Genomic DNA, 27,489 nt, shown 5'->3' with positions numbered 1-27,489 from the left:
AATGATACTTTATAAAATTACCTATTTAAGCATAGATACAGATAATTATTTTAAAAAGTATTTAAAATGCATACTATTTAAATATTAAACAAAAAATATATTTAAATTTTAAATAATATGTAATATACCGTTACTTTTAAATACTTTCAAATTTTAAGCATAATGCATATAAATATTTGTAATACTTTATGTATAAATTAATTGAACCGAATTTGTTTTAGCATTTTCATGTTTGTAACTTTACACATCTGTTTTCTCTGTCGAAATATTTTTATTTTTGGTTGGTAAAATTTTTTTGCAAGACTTAATTTTTAAACTAGTATGAATATGCGTTAAGTATTATGAGTTAAAAACATTCGAATCGCTTAAAAATAAAAACATCGTAAAAATTCAACGCACAAAGAATTCAAATGTCCTTATTAATTATTACCTTTAAGAGGATGTCATATGTGTTGTCTCTGTCTTACACACGTTCGACATAGACAAAACGCGTTTTCGCAGTCTGAGTAGAACTCGTTCAATTTTGGTTCTAGAGTAAATATACCTATTAAAAAATTTAATGGTGAAAATATTTCCGAGGGCAAGACGCTGCGTTTTTTCCATTATCCCAATATAACGTTAAGAAAAAGCAAAAATGTCGACATTTTTAAATTACCTTTAACATTTATATTTAAAAAAAACTGCATGACGGAGACAACACATATGGGTATGACATCCTCTTAAGTTAAATGATAAGTAAATTAAATTTTTTATTATATCAAATAAGTAAATACACAAAATTGGTTCTATTAAATGCAAATTTATCATGTACCATTTTTTATAGGTATTTTCAATGCGGAGAATGTTTGAGTATGGAGAGTGATGACCTCTAATAGTCAATATAAGTTGACAATGATGATAATATATAATATGTATATTGTATATATATACATATATATTATCACTAGATTTACGTATTATGTCTTCAATATACTCCTATTGTACGTAATTATTAGTTAATTTATTGGTTACCTAGTGTAAATAGTAATGACAATGTTTATATGAAATAGTGAACTCGCTCACACGCGACACGCATGACTCACGTAATAATGTTGTTTAACTGATTTTCATAATAATTTTATTTATATTATATCGTACTATATTAACACCTATGGGGATTTCCCTATACGACAGAAGAGATGAATCAACGAGCTTTTAGAAGGACAAAAGGTTAAGAGATGTATTTCCCGGTTTGTAAAATAAGCAGAATAATTCGAATGAATAATAAGTACTATATTTATATAATCTACGACTGAATCAATGCGATATGTATATTATACTCGTTAGTGACGTTGGTGTATGTTATTTTTTTTATTCTTATTAAAACTGTAGCAGACGTATAATATTATAAATTATGCAAAGTAAATTATGTTTATATATTGTACACTTGACATTGTATCCAAATATGCACATTGCATATATTATAACATTAGTTAATAAAATCATATATCGACAGAGTAAATTTATTATTATTATTAAAAAAATGTGTTTTTATCACATAAGTTCCGTTGAGTTTACGGCTTAAGTAGGTACGTCAAGCACTTACCTTTTAGGTGTAAAATTTTAAAGTTCTTTTTTTCTTTACTTATACTTTATTTCGTTAATCGGCTTTTTATTATCGCAATTAAATAATTATTATAGTATATGAATGTAAAACGCTTCTGACCTGAATAAAATGTTTGTAGTATATATATAAGTACTCGTAGTTATATATACTACAACATGGTTATTATATTATATGCGGTCTGTAAGTTGTAAGTTGTACACATATTTGATATTACATAAAAGTTGTTCTCTAAATTGTATATACCTATTTTTTGTTAGAGGTAAAATGTACCGTATTGTTTGTAGTTTTAGTTTTTATATCAAAAGAGTGTTTAATGAAAACGTTATTAACTTAAAACAAACATATACTTGCTAAGTAATTACAATTTACAAATATTAAAATAGTAAAATATATCAACGATGGTCCGTAACGATATATGAGAAGGAAATAAATATAATATCATAAAAAGATCATTTACCAAGTAAATAATTGCAAGTACCGTGGGTATTTATCTATTTCAAATGTTAAAGATCGGTGTAATATAGGTGATTTTGCCTCTATGATATCAATATCGCCTATTTGAATTTTTAAGTGTTTGTAACTCGAGACTGAGCTACTCTGTTTTTATATCTATTTAAAAAGTGGCAAACAAGTAGGTAGACTAAAGTACAAGATAAGTAGGTAATTTTAATGCAAGTTATGAAAAAATTAAAATAAAATATAACAAAAAGCTTTAATAGGGATTTGGATAATATTCATGCCTATAAATTTTACTAAAGATAAATTCACTTTAATATTAAAAAAAGTAGTCAAGTACTTACCTACTGCTTTGCTATTCATTAGGTATCGAGTGGATCACTATTATCAAATTTGAATTAAATGATATATTATTGTATACGAAAAAATGTAAACTAAAATATCATAATTATATCTAATAAAATAATATTATAGATTGATTTGTAAATTTATCAGATACAAACACTAATTTGTAATAAAGCATTTTAAAACATTTTAATAATTACAATTTAAGCAACACAACATTCAATATGTAAATTATTTAAAACCACAACATATATTTATGGTTATAACCTGAAGTCCAGAATAATCCATTAAAATGTGTTCAACGTGATATTACGTGGAAGTGTGGAACTTGTGTAAGTAACCAATAAGAATTAATTATGAATGATTTTATACATTTTTAAAAATAATAAAAAAATGTATTATTTATTTCAATTGACGTGGCTCTTATTCAGTCAATTATGAATTTAGAACCATAATTTATACATCAAAATTACTTTAAGAAAATAGGCCTATCCGAATATAATGTTCAAAATAGGTGTTACTATTAAAACATTTTTTACTGCGCATGCGTAGACTAAAATTTTAAAAGATTTTGAAATGTATCTAAAAATGTGTAGGTATATATACCACCAGCTTGTAAAAAAAAAGCCTCTTCTTATGGAGGTATGCCTACAAATTTAAATTATTTTTTAGACGTATTTCAAATGAAAGATAAATATCGATATTCATTTATTTTTGTTTGATTTTTCGTTGCACCGTATAATTTAATGTATATCTTTCCCCAGCTTTAAAAATGTTTTTTGGTGTGGAGTCAGTTGGGTTGTTAAATACATTTATTGTTTCTTGAAGTTTTGGATATTAATTTAATAACTTCTCTAAATCCGGTTCTGGATATTGGTGAGAAATTTGATGTGTTTTATTTTTTCGATATTATTTAACATGAAACTGTATCACATCAACTTATAGCGTGGAAAAAAATTAGGAAAAACGGGAATTTTTAAACAAACCCAATTTTTAACACCATCGATTTTGTTTTTTTAGTGTAACTTAAAAACAAATAACTTTAAATACTTGCAATTTCCATCAAATATTTATAAAATTATTTTTTATTTGTGATGAATTTTCAATTTAATTTTTTATTTCTTTTTGAGCGTTTATGGGCATGACGTATACACAGATATACCTAAACACAAAAACACAGACATTATTGTGAAATCAATACATTCATCACTTTGTTAAGAATCAAAAAAATGAATTTAACTAAATGTAAAATTTGCTAATTTACCAAAACATAACTTTAGTAAGATGATAAGAACAATGGTTCCTCAATGTATAATGAATATTATATTATGCACTTTCTAATATATTTTTTTTTGTTTATTTACTCTGTAGGTATGTATATCAATTTTTAAATTACAAATATTAAATATTGGTGCAAATGCTTTTTTTACATACATAATATATATTGCTGGAACTTTTTAGTTATGTAATTTATTAGGTAGGTATATGTTTTTTTTTTTGGTCTATGCTTAGATCATATAGCAATTAGGCTAGGGCAGGCAGATTAAGGCTCTTAGAAAACCGGTCTTACAACTGACCTGTTTTTTGGAATGGGTTTTAACTTTTAATTAATTTTGTGGGTAGGTATGCATCGTACATTTATAAAATCTAATCGTTTATATGCATTTTGCTGCATTGACATTAAGTGGATTTCTTGTAATTATTTGGTTTTTATGATATTAGTAGTCAACGATGGGATTTTTATTTAATAAATTATTTAATTTAAATTTTATTTTACGAATTTATATTGAACACCGAAAATTAACGTTGTTAATAGACAAAGTTAATCGGCTTAAGATTAGAAGGTATATCGTATATCCTAATTAAAATAATATACGAATACACTAATATTAGGATTTTTATTTTCGAGGACAGAAAGTTATCGTCGTTGATGGTGTGGATGGGAGATGGCCAATCACAGTCATACCTTGAACGTGATAGTGCTGCCAGCTGAAATCGCGGTTTTATTGCCAGTCGAACGATAGATCGCGAAACGTGAATAGTCACGTTTAGTGTGGATCGAATATCGGATAATATTTCTTTTATAGACCATACAGACGTTACATTCCTTCACTATTCATAAAAAACTATATAATATTTACTATATTCTGATAATTGCATACTTGTCTACACTTACCAGGATACGTTTAATTATTAATTATTATAAAATATATCGGTAGGTTAGTTATTAGCACAGATTATTCTGAGAATCGATTTGGAAAGAACTGAAAATGACCGGCTCTTGGACTGTAAGTATTTGAAGTGGTTGAGTTTTTTACTCGATCGTCCTATTTAGATAGAATGTCTTGTCGTATTTAATACATAAATTCATAAATGTCATAAATTTTAATAAATTTGGCGAGTTAAAACTTGGTTTATATTAAAAAAGTAAAATGTTCATAAATAACTTAAATATTTTAATTATATTTTTATCTATATTTAAATTATTTACACATGTATTATTTTTTAATAAATAGAGTAAAAAAAACTAAACAGAAATCATAAATTTGAACAAAAAGTCTGACAAGTATTAAAGTGTACGAATTTAATGTTGTGAGGTATACTACAGAAGAGTTTGGCAAAAGTACATGGCAATATTAATGAAAGTAAAAGAACAAAGAAAAAAACAAGATCCGAGAAAAAAAATAATAACAATAGTAAAAATTTCATATAATTTTGGATTAGGTATTCGAAATCACAGATAGAAAATTCAAAAAAAAAATGTTTATATTGTTTATATTTAGAGTGTTTTGGATTAATTTTACCATAAAAAAACAAAAACAAAAAACAAAAAATGAATTGTAATATGGATAATTATTTACATTCACTCAAGTTTCTATAGTGATAATCAGACCCTCTGATCTCCACTACACATAATACATCACATCTAACCTTCAATTATACAACCAGTTCTAAGGTCTTTTCCTATGATTTCTCAACCTATAATTAATTATTGTTAGATTAAAACCTTTTTTATAATTGTGTCCTTTAATTATTATGTAGGTACATCTTATCAATATTTCCTCAATAAATAAGTAAATAGATAAATTAGACGATGTAATATTATGATAGGTTTTCATGCGTAAAGTTTGCATGATATTCGAATAACGAAATATATATATACATAGAATTTATAAATAAATTGAATCACAAACAATTTAATAGAAATTGAAATGCATATATATATTTTTTAACGTAATTTTATAAAAGATAAATAATGCTGTTTTTTTTTTTGTAAAACGTATGTACAATTAATGTACAATATAATTTTATTTTTCTCATTAGAAGGACGTTTACCAGAAACTCAGTCGGAAAAAGACCTACGTGGAAGAAATCGGAGTTGAAAAAGACAAATTTAAACGAGTGCTAAACGTCGTGGATTTGACCGCATTAGGCACTGGTTCCACGTTAGGATGTGGTGTTTATGTATTGGCCGGAACAGTAGCAAAGTCGGTTGCTGGACCGGCTGTTGTATTGTCTTTTATATTGGCTGCAACAGTATCTTCGTTTTCAGGTAAGTACTCGAATATATTATGCAATCAATGATTGTAAAAATTAACTGTAGTTTATACTTTTAATTCATGGTATTGTGGGTGATGAGAATTTCTGACTCATTTATTCTTTTAGAGTTAAACGGAAACGTTTTTAGTGTTTTTACGCCCTAGGTAAAATTGTTGTACCTCACCTCAAATCTTAAAAAAATGCATCCCTAGCAACTACTTAGATAAAACAATTTAGAGAGCTCATGCACACTTAACTAAGCTAAATGACTATGTTTTATCTTTTTGTTAGTAATTTAAAAATATTTTATTGTTTCTATAATAATAATAAAATGATCAGATTGTACTTACAAGAATTCAAATTAATAAATTCAACTGAAAATGATAAACAATATGTATACTATATTAGTCAGTACGAGTATACTTAATTTACTCATAAAAAATGTATAATTAACTAGATTCATAAAATGTAATCGATAATTTAAATTTTTGAGAAATAGCAGAACAGTTTAGAATTTTAGATAATAGCATCATAATATAAAATAATATCATTTTTTTTCGTATGGCGGATAGTCTAAAACTAATCTAACCTAATAATAGTATGATCTAAGCAAGTAGCAACCCATGGATGTAAATAACATATTTTTTTGTTGACTTTAACTGTATAATCAATATTTTACCAATCACAATAATAAAAATTAAATTATATTTTATAAATGACTGTAATAAATTAAATTAATTTAAAATCGTAATTTGATAATGTTCATGTTTTTTGATTGACGAATTACGAAGAACGATGATAGTAAGTTTATGGCAGTAATACTGCTGCTTTATAATTCCTTAAAAAATGTTCTATTCGGACAATGGTAGGTATCCTCTCACCCTCATAATACATTAAAGTGTCAAACCAATTATAATGCATTCAACTTATTGTAAAACAGCCAGGAAATTACGAACTTCAATGTACACATTTTCTATACACACTTGTATGTACGAAAATAATTATTATATCATACGTAAATATCATAAACAATATGATTAGAAAAGATATTGGATATTGAGTACTTTTTTTAACGAAACTGTGTGTATTCTACTATACTTACGTATTTAACGTGTGTAGCCACCGTGTAAGGTCAATCACGTGGATTTTATTAGTTTGATTTAATAACCTTTTAATCACTAGGTGTTTGTTATGCTGAATTCGCTAGCCGGGTGCCTAAAGCAGGATCCGCATATATTTACAGTTATGTGGCAGTAGGAGAATTTATTGCATTCGTAATTGGCTGGAATTTACTACTGGAACACACAATTGGTTGGTTACAATTTATTTTTTTAAATAATACTTATGACAGTTATTCGTGATTAGTTATTACAAACAGTTATTTATTTGAACTCGTAATATGACTACATTTTGGAGTAATCATTTTTGAATTTTTTTTAGGTACCGCTGCTGTTGCCAAAGCTATGAGTAACTATTTAGATTCTTTACTCGGAGATCCCCAGAAAATGTTTATGAAAAAACATTTTTCAATACACTTGGATTTTTTGGGAGAATATCCGGATGTTGCATCATTTTTGTTTATTATGTCTATCGCTTGTAAGTTAATTTTATCATCTCAATAAAGCAAGCCATAAGAATGTATAATTGTAAAAAATTATACTTTTAACACTTTGAAGTAAAATATAACAAAACTGAGCATTTCATCGTGTCATGCAATCATCTCTTATAAATGAGTTAGTTTTCAAAATTTTATTTAACTGTAAAAAGTCGATAGAAAACAATATTTAACAATGTTATTTTTGAACCAGTAGGTTAAGAATGATCAAATTAATATTAATTTACTTTTTATTTAATTTAATAGTTTATGGTTAATCACTGGAATTTAATTAATGCATTTTCAATTATTCATATTAAATACACTCGTGCGTATTGTAAAACAGTTATATATAATATATATAAAAATAATGATAAGAATTTAAAACATTAAAGCAGTTGCTGATGTTAACTATTTTTTACAAGTTGAATTGTTTAAAAATTTTGTTAATTTGTTAAATACGACTTGCAGGGTTAAAGTGACACGATGGATGTAAATTATATTGATTTGTTACTATTGATGAAGTTAAAAACAATATTGCTTATTGTTGATTTACATTGTTTGTTAATTTACAGTGGTCGTGGCCTGGGGTGTTCGTAAATCGTCAACTCTGAATAACCTTTTTACTACATTAAATTTATTGACTGTATGTACGGTCATTGTTAGTGGATTTTATTTTGGTACGTATTTAATATGTTTAAGTATTTTAATTATTAATAAAAGTAATATGGTTATTGTGGCATAAAAATATTTTGGTATTTTAAAAGTTTTTTGACGATTTATCTGTATTGAAGTACTAGATACTTAATTAATCTCACCGGTAAAATTTACAATACAAAAAACGTATATAAATTTAATTTCAAATATAAACAATAATTTTAGGTAGCATTAGGAGTATATTATTTGGATGTGGATTTATTATACATTTAATAAATTACAATTTTAATTAATATTTTTTTTATAACAATATAACGTACATAAGTCATCTTATATTATTTTAGCATTAATTACAGAGTGCCACAACGTTTGAATATATTTCATGAAAAAACCAAAATGTATCACCAATATTAATTCTTTTGCGAACTTATTTTATAATAATAATCATATTATGCGTCTGTAATAGTTATGTAATATATTACATCGTAAAACATGTTTTATTACAACTCTGCTGTGTATTGAATACATTTTCTTAGGTCGTCGATAAAATAATATACGTATATTTATTTCAATTATTTTTTTATTTTTTACTACACTTGGTAAAACTGAATACATCTTATAAATACTAACTCAAAATCCTTTCACATTCCCCCACTTTATTTTTATCTGTAATTTATATAATATACTATGCCTTATCAAAGATAGACCATTTTTATATATATGACCACTTAAAACTATAATTATTTTCGAGTATATGTAATTAATTGACTAACGTTACACTTTCATTAGAATCATATATATTTTTATAAGTATTGAACTATTAAGTATTATTGAAATAAATTATCTAAATATTAATGCTATACTAACTTACTATTTTTTATCATCTATAAGAAACAATATGTTTTCCGGGTTCTTGTGTGTTCTGTACATATTATTCATATAATTAGACTTAATTGTAGTTTTCAGATAACGAGCATTAATTAATTCCAATTTCATAGAATGTATAGTTTAAGCTAGTTTTTATATATTGAGCAAACAAAGTATTAACGTTAGATGTATATTATTAAATTCCAATAGTAAACTAGGTAGGTACCCACTATCACTTTTTAATCTTTAGACTTTTTAGTTTATATTAGGTATATGTTTTTTGAAAATTTAATAATTAATTTATATGATTATGTTCGTGTATAGTATTCCTCGATTCGATTTAATTCTTGCTATGTAACGTATTTTTAAAGTGATAAGCTACAATTATAAAACAAATATGATTGAATACAATAAAATAAAGGCTGTATTAAAAAAAAATAAAAAATGATTTTGATAAAAATAGATTTACGATTTTTCACAAATAATGTATTTACTTTCACAGTTTTACCATATTTAATAATAACTTATCCTACTTCATATAATAGAAGTGGAAAAAAGCCTGATAAGTTAATTTGGTTTTAGCGAATTTATCGAATTGGTTCATCGATAAAAATGATATCCCAGCCGGAGTAAACGGTGGCAATGGTGGATTCTTGCCGTTTGGCTGGACTGGTATGGTCGCTGGAGCTGCGAGATGTTTTTATGGGTTTATCGGTTTTGATTCAATTGCTTCAACTGGTAGGTATCAATTTTTGGTGGCATTTTTTTATACATATAATGATATAAACATTTCTTTATTTTATTTGTATTAATATACCTACCAATCATTATTAATTTATAATGACATAATAAATCTCTGTCATGAATAAAATATGTCCTTATAGGTGTGCGTTTGGAATAATACCTATTTAATAAAGGATTATAAGTGTGAAATACTTAACTTGAGATTTTAATTTTAAAGTATTTTTATGAAATATTTCAAAAGAAATAATACCTATGATTGAATGTTATTTTATTTTTTATACTTTCACGGTTATACGAAGTAAATTATTAGTATTTTTTTTTTTTAACTAAAAATACTCTTTTTTAAACCTATATTATATACTTTATTATGGGGTGTAGCTAATGGGCGTCTTTTCCTTCCCGTCATTCTAAATTCATAAAATTATCTTGTTGTATAACAATGTAAATACAGACTGTAAATACAATTTTGTTTCAATAAAAAAAAAATTAAAAAAATATTATATTCGAGTTCATTTATAACATGTCTTTATTTTATTATATAATTTTCACAAATATTAATTACCACTGATTTATTTAGGCGAAGAAACAAAAAACCCCAAAAAGACTATACCATTGGCAATCGTTTTGACGCTGTTCAATGTCACGGTTGCGTACTCGAGCGTAGCGTCGGTGTTGACCTTGATGTGGCCATATTACGATCAAGTATATACTTTCATAATATTATATTTTAAAAACTTAAGAACAACTGCGAACCATTTGGATTCGCAATGACATTAAGTGGTGACCACATTGTTTTAGGATCCGAATGCACCCTTACCGGTTATATACGAAAATCTGGGAATGCCTGTACTGAAATATTTGGTCACCGGTGGTGCGGTATTCGCACTTTTCACCACGTGAGCGGTTATAGTTATTAAATTTAAACGATGTCAAACACGCATCGTATAATAATATAATAAAATTTTGGGTCGTCATCGTCTTTATTTCGTTCGTTTTGAAGCTTAATAGGATGCCTGTTCCCGATACCGCGAATTCTGTACGCGATGTCCAGTGACGGGTTGCTGTTCAGTTTCTTGTCGAAGATCAACGAGAAGACCAAGACGCCGTTCATAGCCGCTATAATTTGTGGTGTCTGTGCAGGTATGGCCGATAGTCCAACGCCCAATCTGTTTATTTTGATAATAATATACTTATGTTATGATAATAATATTATTTTTACCTTATTCAATTCCGTAGTCGTTTTCTTGCAGGTCTATTGTCGACCATATTCAATCTAGAGCAGCTCGTCGACATGGCGTCCATTGGCACGCTTCAATCGTATATGATCGTTTGCGTCTGCGTTTTGATCCTAAGGTGTTTATTATTATTTATTAACTAGTGTTTCTCAACTTTTTTAGTGTCACTCGTGGGCGTAGGTAATTAGGGTGTTTTGGGTGTTCAAACACCCCCGAAATTAAAGATAAAACAATTAAAAAAAAAATTGTGGATTAAATTTAATGTATATTATCTGACCAAAACCCCCTCCGAAAATATTTCCTATATTCGCCCATGACTGTCGCTACCCCCAAAATAGGTATAAAATATGGTAAATCACTTCTCGACCCCCCTATGTATTTATTAAATACAAAATTTGAACAATTAAAATATCATATAATGAATTAATTAACCAAAGGAAATATACCATTTATAAATACCACGTGTAGTACCTAATTTAAACTTGTTACAGGTATAAGTATTTTTTTTTATTCAATAAAAAATTTTAAATAAAAACGTTCATTTTGTAAATTAGCGTTTTTTTACTTACGTGATTCCTAGTTATGTCGATCGCGATCCCCCTGTAGGGTCGCTAACTCCAGGTTGAGAAAAGCTGTATTACACTTCTCGGTTTTTTAAAAATATTTTAATATGAAATGTGTTATTTTCAGGTATAGAAATACTAATTTATACAGCCGGGATTCAGACAGTCCTGAAGTATATACGATTACCACGTGGTTAAATGTTTCGAACTCAAATATTACCAACCAGGAAACCCAATACGTGTCAAGAGTATTGATAACCATTTTCTGTACGTTGTTATTAAATAATTAAAAATCCCAACTATAATATAACATTTATGTTATACGTGTGTAGCTTGAATTGCTTGAAATTTTAGAATGATTAATTATTCCAATATGTTATTTATTTGGAAATTTGGTAGGTACAATATTATTATGTTAATAATTCCAGTTTTATGCTGCATGGTAACAAACCATATTTTATACTTTATGACAACGCGTATAATAATCATAGTCAATTGACATTTGTTACAGCAATTACTGCGTGCATATTTTGCATTTCTGTAGTAAATTGGGATTCTCATCAAGACAGTGTTCGATTGATATTGAGCTTCATAATTGGTTTGTCAGCCATTATATTATTGGTTGTTACGTTAATGTTGAACAGACTTCCACAAGCAATTGAAAGTTTACCGTTTAAGGTGAGAATATTCCTTTTTTCCTTATAGTACTGTCGTATACGCCGATCACTGCGCACGAATAAAAATGAAACACAAACAATTTAAATTATTAGCATTTTATTAAACCACGGTATTCTATACAGCACCACATAGATGCAGTCATCGCTGAAAAACCCCTTGTTGTTTTCTCTTATATTTTATATACTTATTATCATAGGTAACTTAATATATTTTTCTATGTTGTTATAAATAACTTTTATTAGTCTATTAATATTAATTAATAAAACTTATTGCTAAATTTGATAACTTATTATATAATTGCTTTAGTTTTATACGTACATAATGAGTGATACAATAGTAAAAAACTGAGGAAACCTATGATTTTTATTTTTAATGTATCAAATATGGTTTGATTGTATTATTATTGATTTACTTTGAAATATTTAAAATAATTTTATTTGATAATAATTACGCAACACAATTTCCTATACTTATTTCCTATTAAATAATTTATTTAATATAATATTATCTAGCTATGATAATTCATAATTGTTTTGTTGTTTTCAGGTGCCTTTTGTTCCTTTTGTACCGTGTTTGAGTATAATTCTTAACTTGTATCTGATGATGGAACTAAATTTCAAGACGTGGATTAGATTCAGCATTTGGCTAATAATTGGTTTGTATAAACTTTTCAGATAAGACTAATATTATGAAATAAATAATTAATTATATAGTTCTATGTTATCATATGTAACTATGAAGATAAATATGTTTAATTTTTATGTTACAGGTTTGTTAATATACGCTTTCTACGGCCTGCAACACAGCATAGAAGGTGTCAAAGACCAGACGACTAAAACTGAAGAAGGCAAAAACGAACAAAAAATCTCCAACTAATTTTTTCCACGATAAAGTGTATAACCAAGCATTTTGTGTTTATTTATATGTATTATTATTCATATAATCATGAATAGATATAAATAACGTTTAAAGTAAATGCAATTTACCGCGGTAAAATATTACGAGTACCTACCTATATTTTTTTATTGCTGTTTGAATTTTTTATTTTTTACTTTTATTTTTTTATTGCATGTAAATTAAAACTATTAAACAACAAAAGTCATGAAAACTCCAATTCTCATTTAGTTTATGGATTATATTATTTTATATCTAATATTATTATATAACATGACGTTCAGTTGTTTTTAACTCTTGAGAACTCTAAAGTTTCTATAAGAAAGATTACATACTAACTTCAAGAGATATTTCAAGAGCAAATTGTAGCAAATAAGACAGCTTTCCATAATATAAAGTTCTGTCAATAAATGGTTTCTCCAACCAAGTCGTCTATTTTTTTAGTCATTTACTAATTTTTGACTATTGTAAAAAAACTGCTTACAAATTATAATATCTACTAATAAAATTATCAATCAAAAATTTTTTTTTTCAAATATTAAATATTGTAAATATGTAACTACATCCTTATAATTCACTAAAAATATTGATTGTGCGTTAAGTACATGGATCCAAATAATTTTTATAACATCATAATTTAAGCTATTAATATATTTTTAGTTTTTAAATATACGTAGATAAGTACTCAGTACTCGTTTGTGAGTAAGAATGTGTATTATGTCAAAATTATTTAAATGATAAAAATATATTATAAAATAACAATTATTAACTCGTCATCTTTCGTGGAAAGAATCAATATACATATTCTAAAAATATTCGAAACATGTTTAAAAATATATATGCATATGCATTAATCAAAAAAATGATGTAGTGATACATGGAAACACGGTAGATGATAAGTATCAGCATATAATATTTTCACACGAATTATGAACAAAATTCACAAAATTGAATTAAGTTTATTAACGATCAACATTTTTTTATAAATTAAAAGTTCCTAAAAAATTAATTAACTATAAAAATTTAAAGTTAATACGAGGAAAAATATTAATTAACTCAAAACAAAAAATTCAATTTATGTTTTTTCTTACTACTACCTAGACCTAAGTCATACAATAATAATATTGTCTAACACACGTTCTAAATATAGTAAATAATTTTATTTTTTTTTTTTTTGATAAAAAAGTACATTACTATTCTTATTATCAGAATGACATTGACACGCTGTAGTAATTTAGGTAATTTATATGTTTATGCCTAATAAATTATTAAATAAAAAAAAGGTGGACCAGTGAGTACTGCTTTGCTGTGTAGCTTAAGTGTTGACTGGGCCAAACAGTGATCCACTCAATACAAATTAATACAATTGAATGTATATATTAAATATATTAAATACATTTGTATTCGATATATTGATATTTTAGACATTCTTAGTTGTACAGATCAGTGAATGAAGTTTGAAAAAATTTCAACACAGTTTTACGAGTATTCTAAGTGTTTATTTACCTAATTCAAAATACTCTATATCTAAATGATGTTAAAAAAAAAAAATAGTAGTTGGACAGGTTTTGCCACAAGATATGCAATAATACAGCTCCTGTCAGTTTGAGAATCACTTCTCTTAATAGAGAACGTCTATTGTTACTTTTATTTGCATAAATGACCAGATATGACTTGGGGATATCTTTCCACGTATATATCTAATATTAAATATATCGATGGCACCTGTATGTATGTTTCAGATGTCCCTTTATTGTAGTGTGAAAATAAATTATTTCAGTTAGTCTTAAATGGAATGTTTAATAGTGTTAAAAACATAATATAATATAGTTGTCATCGTGATTTTAAGTTAAAGATATCTGTCTATGTCCACGGTCCATTCCATAATATTATATATAATAATTATATTTACTAATTTCCTATAAGCTTGTTTTATATAAATAAACTTATAATTATAAGTGTATTGTATATAAAAGTTATCCGACTTATTCAAGTTTTAAATATAAATGGAAATTTATACACAATTCAATGTATAGGTGTGTATACTGTATACTTCAGTGTTTCCCAAAGGGTGTGCCGTGAAATTTGAAAGGTGTGCCGCGACAACTTGAACTTTTTTTTATATTATTACCTAATAACGATATTATTCGATAAGTAGATAATATTTATCCAAAATGTGCCGTGACTTATAAAAACTAATAATAATGTGTTGCAATGGGAAAAAGTTTGGGAACCACTGGTATACTTAATGCTTTAAGAGATAATAACAATTTAAAAAAATTAAAGTTATTTATATATTTTTATATATTTATTTATTATTATACTATTTATATATAGCATACTATTATGAAGTCTAATAATATTAGCAGTGAATAGTTATTTAGTCTATTCGCGAGATTAAGAAAAAAGTAATGTATTTTGATCATAAACTTCGAGGAAAGTTTCTAGTATGTAGAAAATTGGATTTAGTTTGTATTTCCTAAAGGGGTGAATTTCTTAGTTCATTTCAAAATAATCAGAAAAAAATAAAATGTTACGAACAATGTTATGCCAAAATTATTTAATAAATGCTTTCTTATTTTTTATAGTAATCGAAATACAAATAACCGTAATAACTTGAATTCTTAAATGCATTTATAAAGTTTAAATTTTAAGATATGATGAAATTTTCAAAATATTTTGATCTTTTCATAGAATAGATATTTGTAGTTTATGACTTTTTTAAAACTGTTTTAGAATTATTTTTAAAAAACATTTTCATTTATCAGTAAAGCAACTTAAGCATATAGAATCCGATTTTTTTTATAAAAACTTAAAAATGTTGAAAATACATAGTCCTCAATTTAATTTTAATAATTGTGAATTTAAATTTATATGTAGGTAATCTCATCTATATAATATGTTCGTATTCGGGTACCAAAATTGTAGGTAGATGTATTTTTGATGTACTGATATTTATTAACATATAATGCATAATACAGGGTATTGCACGATGAATGTGTCAAACTTCTAGAGGTGTTTCTAGTCCTCAAATACAACAAAAAAAGTCCTTATGGCCTTAATTAAATTATCAATAATAAAAGAGGATATTTCAATGACTGTGTTTTTTTGGTTAAACGTAAGTTTCATGCATAATAATATTCATGTCTGCTTAACCGTAAGTACTTCAATTAATTTGAATACATAGATAAAAAGCTCATAAAATTTGAATTAAGAAAACATATCCAACAAGGTTCACGCCTTAATTTTTGAGTAAAAAAAATAACACAAATCTTTTTTAACTTTAAATTGTCAACATTTTAAGAAATTTGAGTTCTATCTAATACCAATTATTTTTTAAGGCATAAGTTCATAAGGACTCTTTTGTAGTATTTGAAGTCTAAAGACAACTCTAGAAGTATGACACATTTATAGTGCAACATCCTGTATAATAATTGTACATGTTGATGCACATTTATATACATTTATACTAAAATGTGTAATATTATTGCGAAAGCAAATAACAATAATATAGGTACTAGTTATGTAGGTACGATGTGTATTATAATAATTTTATATGATTATGAGATTACCAAGTTAATTCCGTTAATGCCTGATTAGGCGAGTCTACAATATGATTGTATATTTAGGTGTGTTCCTTTGATAAATATCTTAATATTTTATAATTATACTTATAACTTAAGTATCCTTAACTATAGATTGATAATTGAATTAAATTAGCGTTCATTGATGAATTGGGCATAATACTAAACTAGACGTATCTCACTTATAATATAGTAACTATAGTTTGCTGTTTTGTTGGTGGTTTTTTGTATGGAAATAATCTTACTATAATATTATGTTTTTTTTTTTTTTTTTTTTGTAAAAAAGGAAATCATGATACATTGGAATATAAATATATTATTAAAAGACAATTATCTAATAAAATAATAATTTAATAACTCGGTCGGCTAGTTAATTTAAAGAAACGAGTAATTGATTTCGTATTATTTTTCATATTTTCGAGGCCAACAAATCATAATATAACTATAAGTATTTGAAGATTATTCTCTATTAAAGCTCACTAAACACAATGGTATCAGTATATTAATTCCTAAATCGTCGATCTTGAAAGTATATTATTTAACTCTATTGCTGTCAGTCAAACGATGAATCATATAAATGTGAAGTACCGCTGCATAAATTACTGATAAGTTGTTTTTTAAATTTTATCATTGACGTTAGTATTATTTAATTATGTTCAGGGGATTGTTTTCGAATGATTGCCAGATACATGCCTCATGTCTCAGAATATTCCAAATTGATGTTATAACGAGTTCACTTTGGACGGATCCAATTTGCACATAATTCAATATGAGAAACTCGTGGTCTGTAAGTTGTACCTATACCTATTTTCCATTATGAAGCTAACGATTTAGACATAATATTGTATTATACACATTTTTGTGTTATGTTTTGATAATTAAATAGAAATATACTAATTGCATATGGTAAAAATTATATTTAAGAATAACATAATATAAAAAAAATTTAATTTGTGTAGAGAGTTATTTCTTATTACTAAATAATTAGGGTATTAGATTAGTTTAAGTTACATAAGAATTTTCAAATTGTTTAAATATTGATGAATAGGTGAACAAATACGTATATAAATCTAAAATAAGTAGGTACTTTTTAATACTTGATCAACCTCTATATCATTAACAATAAGTTATTTATTAATAAAATATACATTATGTTAAAAGTAAAAATGCCGGTAAATCATAGATATCATTCTGTAAAACCTATGATACAAAAAATTGTTAAGTCAAACCTCAAATGACTATTATACTATTATTAGTTTAAACTTTTAAAAATGAGATTTTCCAAATTTTAAGATAAACAGTGTTGGAAAAGTCCAAAATATCTTACCAATTACGTGATATTTTTTCTCTTACTTTATACTCGTGTATATAAAAAAAATATATATTATATTTTTATTATTTAAGAATATTAGTTACTATACCGACTAGTATATTAGATGTGCTTATCAGGTACATATATTTATATTATTATTAGTTATTATTACCAACCATGGGTTGGTATTAGAGAAAAAGAGCCAATGTTTGTTCTTGAGCGGATGTTTAAGATGAGAGTACTCGATCATAAGGCAGTTCATGTAAATGAATTAACATTTTTTTCTTCGTTTACTGTTAAATAAAATTAAAACATTTAGCTGTGTAGAAAGTAAGGAACTTCCTTAAACATATGAAAAAAAAATGGTTACCGGTCTAATTTAAGGTTTAGCTAAAGGTCTATGCTAATTAGAAATTATTGCTTTACAGTAAGCCACTAAAAGAAAGTGGAAAAAAGTTTGGTCGCTATATAAATAGTAAAAATATTTTTGTGTATCTGGATGAATATTTATTCTTCATAAAAACTTTTTGTGATTATTAAAACGTAAAAAATCGTTTTAATATTATATGTTGACCTTTTTTTAATTGATTAATTTTGTTCATCGAGTGTTTACAATTTCATACAGAATCGCAAGTTGTATCAAACACTGTGTAGAAAGAAAACGTTCACTGATGAATTTGAACCAGGAAAAGAAAAGCTGAAACGAGTGTTGAATATTTTCGACTTGACCGCTTTGGGCATTGGTTCCACGTTAGGATGTGGCGTATATGTGTTGGCTGGGACAGTAGCCAAATCTATCGCTGGACCAGCGGTAGTATTGTCTTTCATTGTAGCGGCGATCGTCTCGTCATTTTCAGGTACCTATCGTATTCAAGTCAATATACCTGTACTTACCACAATATTTTACATAAGTCTGTGATGGTTATCTACACCCAAATAATACAATATAAAGTATGTTTAAAGTTTCAGTTTACATTTTTCCTGGCTATTTTAGCATTCTTATAGCAACAATAATGGTTTTAGTATGTTTAAAGTCCCGATATTATTCGCAGTTTGAAGGATTATCTTACAACTATATACTATAATACTGTACTTAACTGATTTATTTTAACAATTTCACAAATTGTTATTTGAGTAATTAATCAGGTTGAGTTATTTTATTCAAATATTTATTCAAAAAAAATAAAATATTTTTATGTCACAGATTGCAAAGCTAGTTATATTAGTTAAATATATTTTTGTTTTTACATAATTTTATAATAATAATTCAGTGAAAATCAATACATTTTGATTTTTAGGAGTTTGTTACGCTGAATTCGCTGGTCGTGTACCCAAAGCTGGATCTGCGTATATTTACAGTTATGTAACTGTTGGTGAATTTATTGCGTTTTTCATCGGTTGGACTTTGTACATTGAACACACTATCGGTAAGTAGTCAAATAAAAAATAATCAATTTGAGTTACACTTAAAGTTAATAATTTTAATGTATAAAATATGTTTAGTTTTCTAAGTAAATTACTACTTTAATACAATTTGTCGTTTTATAGGTACAGCTTCTGTCGCCAAAGCAATGACTAATTATTTAGATGCTTTACTTGGAGATCCTCAAAAAAGATATTTTAAAAAACATTTGCCAATGCATGTGGATTTTTTGGGCGAATATCCAGATTTTGCATCATTTTTTTTCGTCATATTTATTGCGTGTAATAATTGTATTAATATTTTCAAGTACTCGTTGTTTTTATGAAACTTAATTCTATTATTTATTATTTCGTTCATTTGTGCTGTAAGATAAATTAAATACTTAAATAACAATATACATTTGAATATTTCTTAACCAGAAATTCAAATAGATTATCATATTAAAGAATCAAAGAATTTAAACTGTTAATACAAACAAAATAATAATTATTATTATTTTAAAAACAATAAGGAAAATTAATAAACGAAATCTAATCTCACGGTAGTTTCATAGTAGGTAAGAAATTATTATGTACTGGTAGTAATAATAATGTGTATCTATGTATGTAATTTTTCAGTAATTGTCGCTTGGGGTGTCAAGAAATCTTCAACCCTCAATAAAGCGTTTACTATGTTGAATTTATTGACTTTGGCTACAGTAGTCGCTAGTGGCTTTTTTTTAGGTACGTAAACAATTAATAAAATGTTGTATTTCATTACTATTACTGCAACAGAACATATTATAACTAAAAAATTTGATTCTAAGTAATAATTACCCAATTTTATTTACTCAGATAAATAAAACAAGTGAAATATAATTGAATATGTATAATAATATGATTAGATTTATTTTTTAGTATTTATGGGTTTTGCATAAAAAATATGAAAAAATACGAGATGGTAGTTAAAATATAAATTTCGAATAACGTCTACTAATTTAATGAGTAGTTCATACTATAAATTGGGTTTATGTTGTTTTTTTCCGTTGATCGATCTGAGATGTATTAGTAGTCATGCTATACAACAGAGGCAGCAGTTAAAATTTGTAATATGGACTTAAGGAATAATGTTATATTGTTATGTCTTTGGATTAAATTTTCATACATGCAATTTTATTTCAACATGTATTACCTATAATTATTGTGATGGTAAAACAAACGAGTACTTTAATGATTTTAGGTAAACTGTCCAATTGGAATATTCCAAAAAGTGAAATACCACCGGGAGTGGATGGCGGCAACGGAGGATTTTCACCATTCGGTTGGAACGGAATTATCGCAGGCGCTGCTAGATGCTTTTACGGATTTATTGGATTCGATTCCATCGCAACTACAGGTACAACTTGTTAGATTTATTTATTTTTTAAATAATAATTTCATTTGTTATCAAAATAGAAACCTCAAAAAGTATGGATATTCAGTCGTCTATAAAGATAAATACATAAAATATGTTTACACGATTTTAATATTATATATCTTGCAGTTTTTTTTTTAAATTAATACTAACTGTTATGAATTATATATTTGTAGGTGAAGAGACCAAAGATCCGAAAAAAACCATTCCTTTAGCGATAGTATTATCGTTATTCTTCGTTACGGTGGCCTATTCTAGCGTAGCTTCGGTGTTAACTCTGATGTGGCCCTATTATGATCAAGTATAGTAATATTATAACATTGTTATTATAGTTTAAGACGTTTAAGTTAATAATTGAGGTCGGTGACCCACAGGCCACAGTCAGCAATCCGATTTTTACTGTGTATAAATGAATTTATAAGACTTATATGAAAACAAACAATACAATCCATAACGATATAATTATTAGGCTTGATGTCTTTGTGAATGTGAAACCAGTGTTTTTCAAATCATCCATTTTACTTTTACGCGCAAATGAAAAATATTGAGCAGTAATGTACTATTTAAATTCTATAGTGTAATTATTGTAAAGTTTTGAATATGTATATGTTGTATTTAAAAATAAATTACGATAATGATAAATAATTAATAATTACCACCTATTCACCTATATTAAAAATAAAAGTTATACTTTTTTGTAACCTCTGATCAAATTTGTATGTAGCCTTTATATAGAAAATGGTTTCCAAACCTCGATTCGCCATGAAGTCATTAGGATGTAATAACTAGTTATCATTACTGTTTTAGGACCCGGACGCACCTCTGCCGGTCATTTATGCGAACATGGGAATGCCAATCATCAAATATATGGTTACTTGCGGTGCAGTATTCGCTCTTATGACGACGTAATATTATTAATCATAACTTTTTTGTAACATTATGTACATATTTTTTCATGAAAAATTTTTCTAACACTTTATTTTTATAATTTTTATCGCATGCGAAGCTTGTTGGGGTGTTTATTTCCTATACCACGAATCTTATATGCCATGTCTAGCGACGGTCTTTTGTTTAAGTGTTTTTCAATGGTCAACGAAAAAACGAAGACTCCCGTTTTAGCGACAATGATTGCCGGAGTAGGCACTGGTAAGATATTAAACGTGTATTCTGCGATGTTATAATCTATGAATTAATCGACAAAAATGTTTTTTCAGGCTTATTGTCGTCTCTGTTCAATCTCGAACAACTCGTCGAGATGACGTCTATTGGCACGCTCATGTCGTATCTAATGGTTTGTGTCTGCATATTGATTCTCAGGTTTGTATAATAATGCATAGAGCTCATCTTTAATAAATTTATAGAAGTATTGAGTAGAATTAAATTATTCCTCGATGAATTGTCCCTACCGGTTTACTGGTATTTACTTAAATAAATACCAGCGTAGTCATATAGATAGTCTTTTTTGATTCATATTGTGATTTATGTATATATAAAAAAATATAATATGTTCATAGAAACGTATAATTATATTTATATAGTTTAAGGGTTTTTTATTTTTGGTTACACGTTTCATACTTTATTTGTCATCAAGGTATAAAAATAACAATATAGTCAGTCAAGACTTGGATAACTCCGAAGTTCATATAATTTACAAGTGGTGGAATGCATCGAACACGGGACTGACCAATAAAGATTCCCAATACGTGTCGAGAGTGCTGATACTTGTTTACAGTATGTAACGCAAGTGATTTTTTTTAAACATATAATAATATTCTGTTTTGTTATGTTGTATTATCATAGCGTTTGCCGCGGTTATATTTTGCATTTGTATGACGAACGTTAATGATTGCGAAGGCTTTTTGAAATTATTGCTGACTATCATAATCGGGATTTCGATTGCATTCTTAATAATTTCTATGTTAATGTTATGTAGACTACCACAAGCCGTCGAAAATTTATCATTTAGGGTAAGAAAGTGTATAACATATTTGGATATTCTTAATTTTTATGGTGATTGCTACATTTTATAATTGTATGATTTATATACGTATACACGGAGTTTCATTCAACATGAGACACTCATAGTTTTAGAAAATATCTTGCATGTTTTTATATTTCAAACCAGAATTGTATAGAATTGAATTTAGAGTATTTTATTCTATAAAACTTAAATTTTAGAAAAGTAATTTGTAAGTTAGGTATAAATTATAATTTATATAAATAATTAAAATTTGGATAAGTGGATTAATATGGCCCAAAATTTTGTGAAAGTTCCTGTATCACTCCACTCCATTCATCAAAACTTAAAATATTTATAACTTATCTACTCGTCCAAAATTTAATTTTTATGTATTAAATTAATCCAAAAAAATATGCTAGTTTGAAAATAATATTTTTGTAAAAATTAAGTTGTATTTAATAAAGTTAAATTATGAAAAAAAAAAAATCAAAAATATTAATACACAGTTTTTATAATAATGTACATCTTACGCTAAATTAATTATCGATTTGATTTTAATAAAAATGTTATTACTGAAAATGACGCTTTAACGAGGTATATTATATTGTATCCGTATAACAGCCAAAATATAAAGAAAAATATTACTAGTTCATAGATAACCGCGTGTCTTATGTCTTAATTTAAAATCAAAGTAAGTTAACTTAATCTATGATTGCATGTACTATACAATTATATATTATAAATATTTTGATTTCTATATTTTAACTACAATTTTATTATTTTGTAATAGTATATTCTGTAGTAATATTTTAGTGAAATATTAAAAACCATATTATATAGCTTTTTTTTTTTTGATTTGACAATCAGTGGTTTCTATCTTATTTTAAAGTCCACGGTTATTGTGATAGACGTTTTTTTCTAAAATCACAAATAATCAGTATATTTTGTAAATTTATTTGTTTATTAGGTACCATTTGTTCCTCTAATACCATGTTTGAGTATACTTCTTAATTTATATCTAATGATGGAGTTGAATATCAAGACATGGATGAGATTTGGCATAGGTATTATAGTTGGTATGTATTGATGTGTTTAAACATATTATATTTGTATTTTACTTAAACAATGCTGATAGAATAAATTTAACAATGACTAACAAAATGTAAAGTCATATCTTTAGTATAATTTTTGATCATTAAAAATACACAAATTATCACTATACGTTTAACGTTTAAAACTTCTATATAATATTATAATATGTTTTTGTCTAGATAAGTCATTATTTTACTATATTAAATAGTATTTTATTCAGTGATAATTTATAACTGATAAATAAGATCAATAGATCAGTTTAAAATTGCATTTTCAATCGTTATATCTGTATATTTTCACATAGGCACACAAAAATAACTGTACGTTTTTAGTACTTATTAATTTCAGAAATCACAAAAATGTTTAAGTTATATTTACATATTAGGTTCGGTTGGTGATCCCATGTGCTACTAAAAAAAAATTATATGGTATAAAATATAATATATGTTTGTATCTTTTTTTAATGAAAATAAAATAAACAATAATTTTTTTTTCATTTAATATGTGCCAGCATAAACAATTTTTACTGGGAAATTTTTCATGTTTTTATCATACAGTCACAACATTTTTTTGATAGTTTATTTATATTTTAATACTGGAACAGCCCAAAAACATGATAATGTAGAAAATTTGAATACATTTATTACATTATTCTTTACTATACCTCAAATTTATTACCTAATTATATTCAAAGGGTACTGCTCATTTATTATTAATGAAATTATAATAATTAGATTGTTATAATTCTTTTTAGTGCAATTATAAACTTATACCTAATACGTATTTATTGTTTATGAAAAAGATACAATAGTTCTATAAACTGCATAATAATAATATATGCAATATTAATTTAAAACAAAATTGTAATTATTAAAATCAGCCAATCATTTTGACACCTATGATGTCTATCGAGGCGTATTTCTAATAAAAAAAATATTTTAGTAATTTATTAAATCCATCTATCAACAATTATAATTTATAACTTAAAAAAAAATAAATATCATCACTATCGCCCCTCCATGAATATCAAATCTCATTCTTCATAATGACTTGAGGATCCTTTTTATCAAAGATGTAGCTAAATGACACTACAAAAAATTTCACTCCTGCTTAGCTCAATATAATATTATATTAAACTTCGCTTTTCATTCATTTCCATCCGGGCGATCCTATCCTCGAAAGCTAAAACAACAATGGCCAAGGGACTTTCTCTAACTTAAACTATATTCTAATTTCTAATATAAATTGCATTAATTAAATTAAACATGCCGAAAACTTCTTCAATCCCGCCTATTCCTAACTAATATTTAAATTCCTCCCATCTTCTTATTGTGACCAACATAAAAAATTGTCGATTTATCTAAAAAAAATATGATGATGTTTATTTTATAGGATTATTGATATATGCATTCTATGGAGTTCACAATAGTTTGGAAGGTGGCAAACAACGAATAATTAATGATAAAGAGCACAAACAAGAAATGAAAATCTCTAATAATTGAATATTTACATAATAAAATATTAATTACATTTATAATAGCTGATAGTTTTATATTATTATAATTATATAGTATATACGACCATTTGCAGTATTACACCTAAAAATTGTGTTGCGATCTTGTATTTTTTTGAATTAATATAATGAATATTTTATTTATAGTATAAACGTCAATATGTACTGTACCACATATAGTATTCTGTTTTGTTAATAAGGATATTTATCCTTAATGATGAACGAAACAGTATATTCAAAAATATGTAAATTATTTTGTTGTAAACATTATTACTGATAAATAAATAAATAATTATTATTGTTATTATAATTACAAAGTTGTGTTTAAATATTATGCTGTGTTATTATGACTATTATTATTTTTTGTCACAGCTGGTTTGTAATATTTTATTCTACAATTTTAAATTGTCTATTTTTATAATTATTTACCAATAATAGATTCTTATTATTGCCAAATGTGTACATTAATACAGTCCTGCACAGTGTATTCAATCTTATGATTTATCTACAACAATTTTCTAATTGTTATTTTTATAATTTCTGTAAATTATTCCATTCTATTCAATTTCCCCTAAACAGATCTACTATTCCAGTATAATAATGGAATAGTATTAATATTATAAAGTATCATATAATAATAATATGCTTGAATATAAATCTTTTTATATTAATACATTTAAACAAATATGTTTTTCACTGTATCTATCTTTGTTAAAATTTAAAATAATACTATTTTGTTTAGTCACGCTGTACTTAATCAAGAAGCCGGCCATATAAACGCACATTTTACACATCATATAGATATAAATTCAATCTTTTGTATTTTTTATCGACCAAATTCCATACATATTATGAATATTCATCGTCGTAAGCTTAGCTGCAGAGCCAACTTTCCCAAATTTTATCCCAATTGAACATCTTTTAAAAGTACATAATTAAGATACTATACACATAAAAGTATAAAACATCTTATATAGGTTTTTATATCAACAAGGATGGAGATGTATGGAATATTTGTAAAAAAACATAATCTTTCTCTATGTGTTGTATAGCGATTAATTTATGAGCAATTATAACATGTATTTTTAAGGCGGGGTTAGCAGAGGTTGGGTTGTAAGACAAAGTTTTAAATTTAAAGTTGAATAAAATTTTACGTTCCAGTTAATGTCGTATCTATTAAAACAATTTTTGCGATACAGTATAATGATGAAATGTATTAAAAAATTTTACTATTTACACAGTATTGAGTTTTTATGTTGTATATTTAGTTATACATATTTTTTTAAATCATATTTTTATTTTTATATTATTAATTCCTTTTTAACTGCATCTGAACTTCTTCATATGATATTACATTATATTTACAGAGTAATTGTTGTTAATTTTCTGTATGATTTGATAATTTTTAATGTTAATTTTGTATTTTATTAACATATGCAGTAATGCAGGAATATACCTGTATCCATTAGTTTTGATCTACGTGGAAAATAAACTTTAAAAACACAAAATATATATTTTTGAAATGACTTCCAGATTTTTACAATTTTATGACTATAATAACTGTGTTACTTATAAATAATAAAAAAAAATTTTACTAATATAATTTAACAATGCAATTGAAAATTATATTTTCCTTGATGTTTAAATTTGGCTATTATGGCATTGTTTTTCAGTATATATACTTGTGAAACACATTTTTTAATGTAAACTTATTTAATATAAATGGTAAATTATTACATACAACTTAAAAATTTGTTTTTATAGATATAATATTAACTGGAACCTATTTATTATTTAATAATGAATTTATTCAGATTCTGATTTTTGGAATTTTTCGATATAATTGAATATCATATTAAAAATTATCAAAACTTTTCGTACTTATCCTTTAGTGATAAAAATATCTGTGTTCCGAAAGATACTCTTTCTTATCTACTTATAATGAATATTTTTTTCTTAAAATGTTAACGTAAAACAAAACTCAAATGAATAATTTTTGAGTAATTTAACTTTATTTACTAAGGACAATAGACA

General features: G+C 25.7%; 2 protein-coding genes across 2 annotated transcripts; both read left to right on the top strand.

Annotated features, from left to right (window-relative positions):
• Positions 1–4,407: 4,407 nt before the first annotated feature.
• On the top strand, positions 4,408–13,701 carry LOC114129023 (cationic amino acid transporter 2-like). The gene is made up of 14 exons (XM_027993640.2): positions 4,408–4,695; positions 5,732–5,960; positions 7,130–7,258; positions 7,388–7,543; positions 8,117–8,221; positions 9,648–9,803; positions 10,387–10,511; positions 10,608–10,705; positions 10,810–10,949; positions 11,060–11,162; positions 11,735–11,874; positions 12,119–12,285; positions 12,832–12,940; positions 13,055–13,701. The coding sequence occupies exons 1-14, from the start codon at positions 4,678–4,680 to the stop codon at positions 13,159–13,161; spliced, it is 1,782 nt and encodes a 593-aa protein (XP_027849441.2). The 5' UTR covers positions 4,408–4,677; the 3' UTR covers positions 13,162–13,701.
• A 3,691-nt stretch (positions 13,702–17,392) lies between these two features.
• Positions 17,393–25,772, top strand: LOC114129021 (cationic amino acid transporter 2-like). Its single transcript, XM_027993639.2, has 14 exons — positions 17,393–17,550; positions 18,701–18,932; positions 19,374–19,502; positions 19,624–19,779; positions 20,116–20,220; positions 20,717–20,872; positions 21,067–21,191; positions 21,698–21,795; positions 21,897–22,036; positions 22,105–22,207; positions 22,482–22,621; positions 22,691–22,857; positions 23,818–23,926; positions 25,335–25,772. Exons 1-14 carry the CDS (start codon positions 17,533–17,535, stop codon positions 25,442–25,444), a joined length of 1,788 nt encoding a protein of 595 aa, XP_027849440.1. The 5' UTR covers positions 17,393–17,532; the 3' UTR covers positions 25,445–25,772.
• The last annotated feature ends 1,717 nt before the right edge of the window (positions 25,773–27,489 follow it).

This window comes from Aphis gossypii, chromosome 1 (assembly GCF_020184175.1).
Source record: "Aphis gossypii isolate Hap1 chromosome 1, ASM2018417v2, whole genome shotgun sequence".
Classification (NCBI taxonomy): Eukaryota; Metazoa; Arthropoda; class Insecta; order Hemiptera; family Aphididae; genus Aphis; species Aphis gossypii.
This window is presented reverse-complemented; position numbering and strand designations above follow the sequence as displayed.

Coding starts and splice junctions, on each gene's coding strand:
- LOC114129023 (XM_027993640.2), top strand. Junction 9,804..10,386: donor TGATTCAATTGCTTCAACTG/GTAGGTATCAAT, acceptor TGATTTATTTAG/GCGAAGAAACAAAAAACCCC. Junction 11,875..12,118: donor AGTATTGATAACCATTTTCT/GTACGTTGTTAT, acceptor CATTTGTTACAG/CAATTACTGCGTGCATATTT.
- LOC114129021 (XM_027993639.2), top strand. Junction 22,208..22,481: donor GTCTGCATATTGATTCTCAG/GTTTGTATAATA, acceptor TTTGTCATCAAG/GTATAAAAATAACAATATAG. Junction 22,622..22,690: donor AGTGCTGATACTTGTTTACA/GTATGTAACGCA, acceptor GTATTATCATAG/CGTTTGCCGCGGTTATATTT.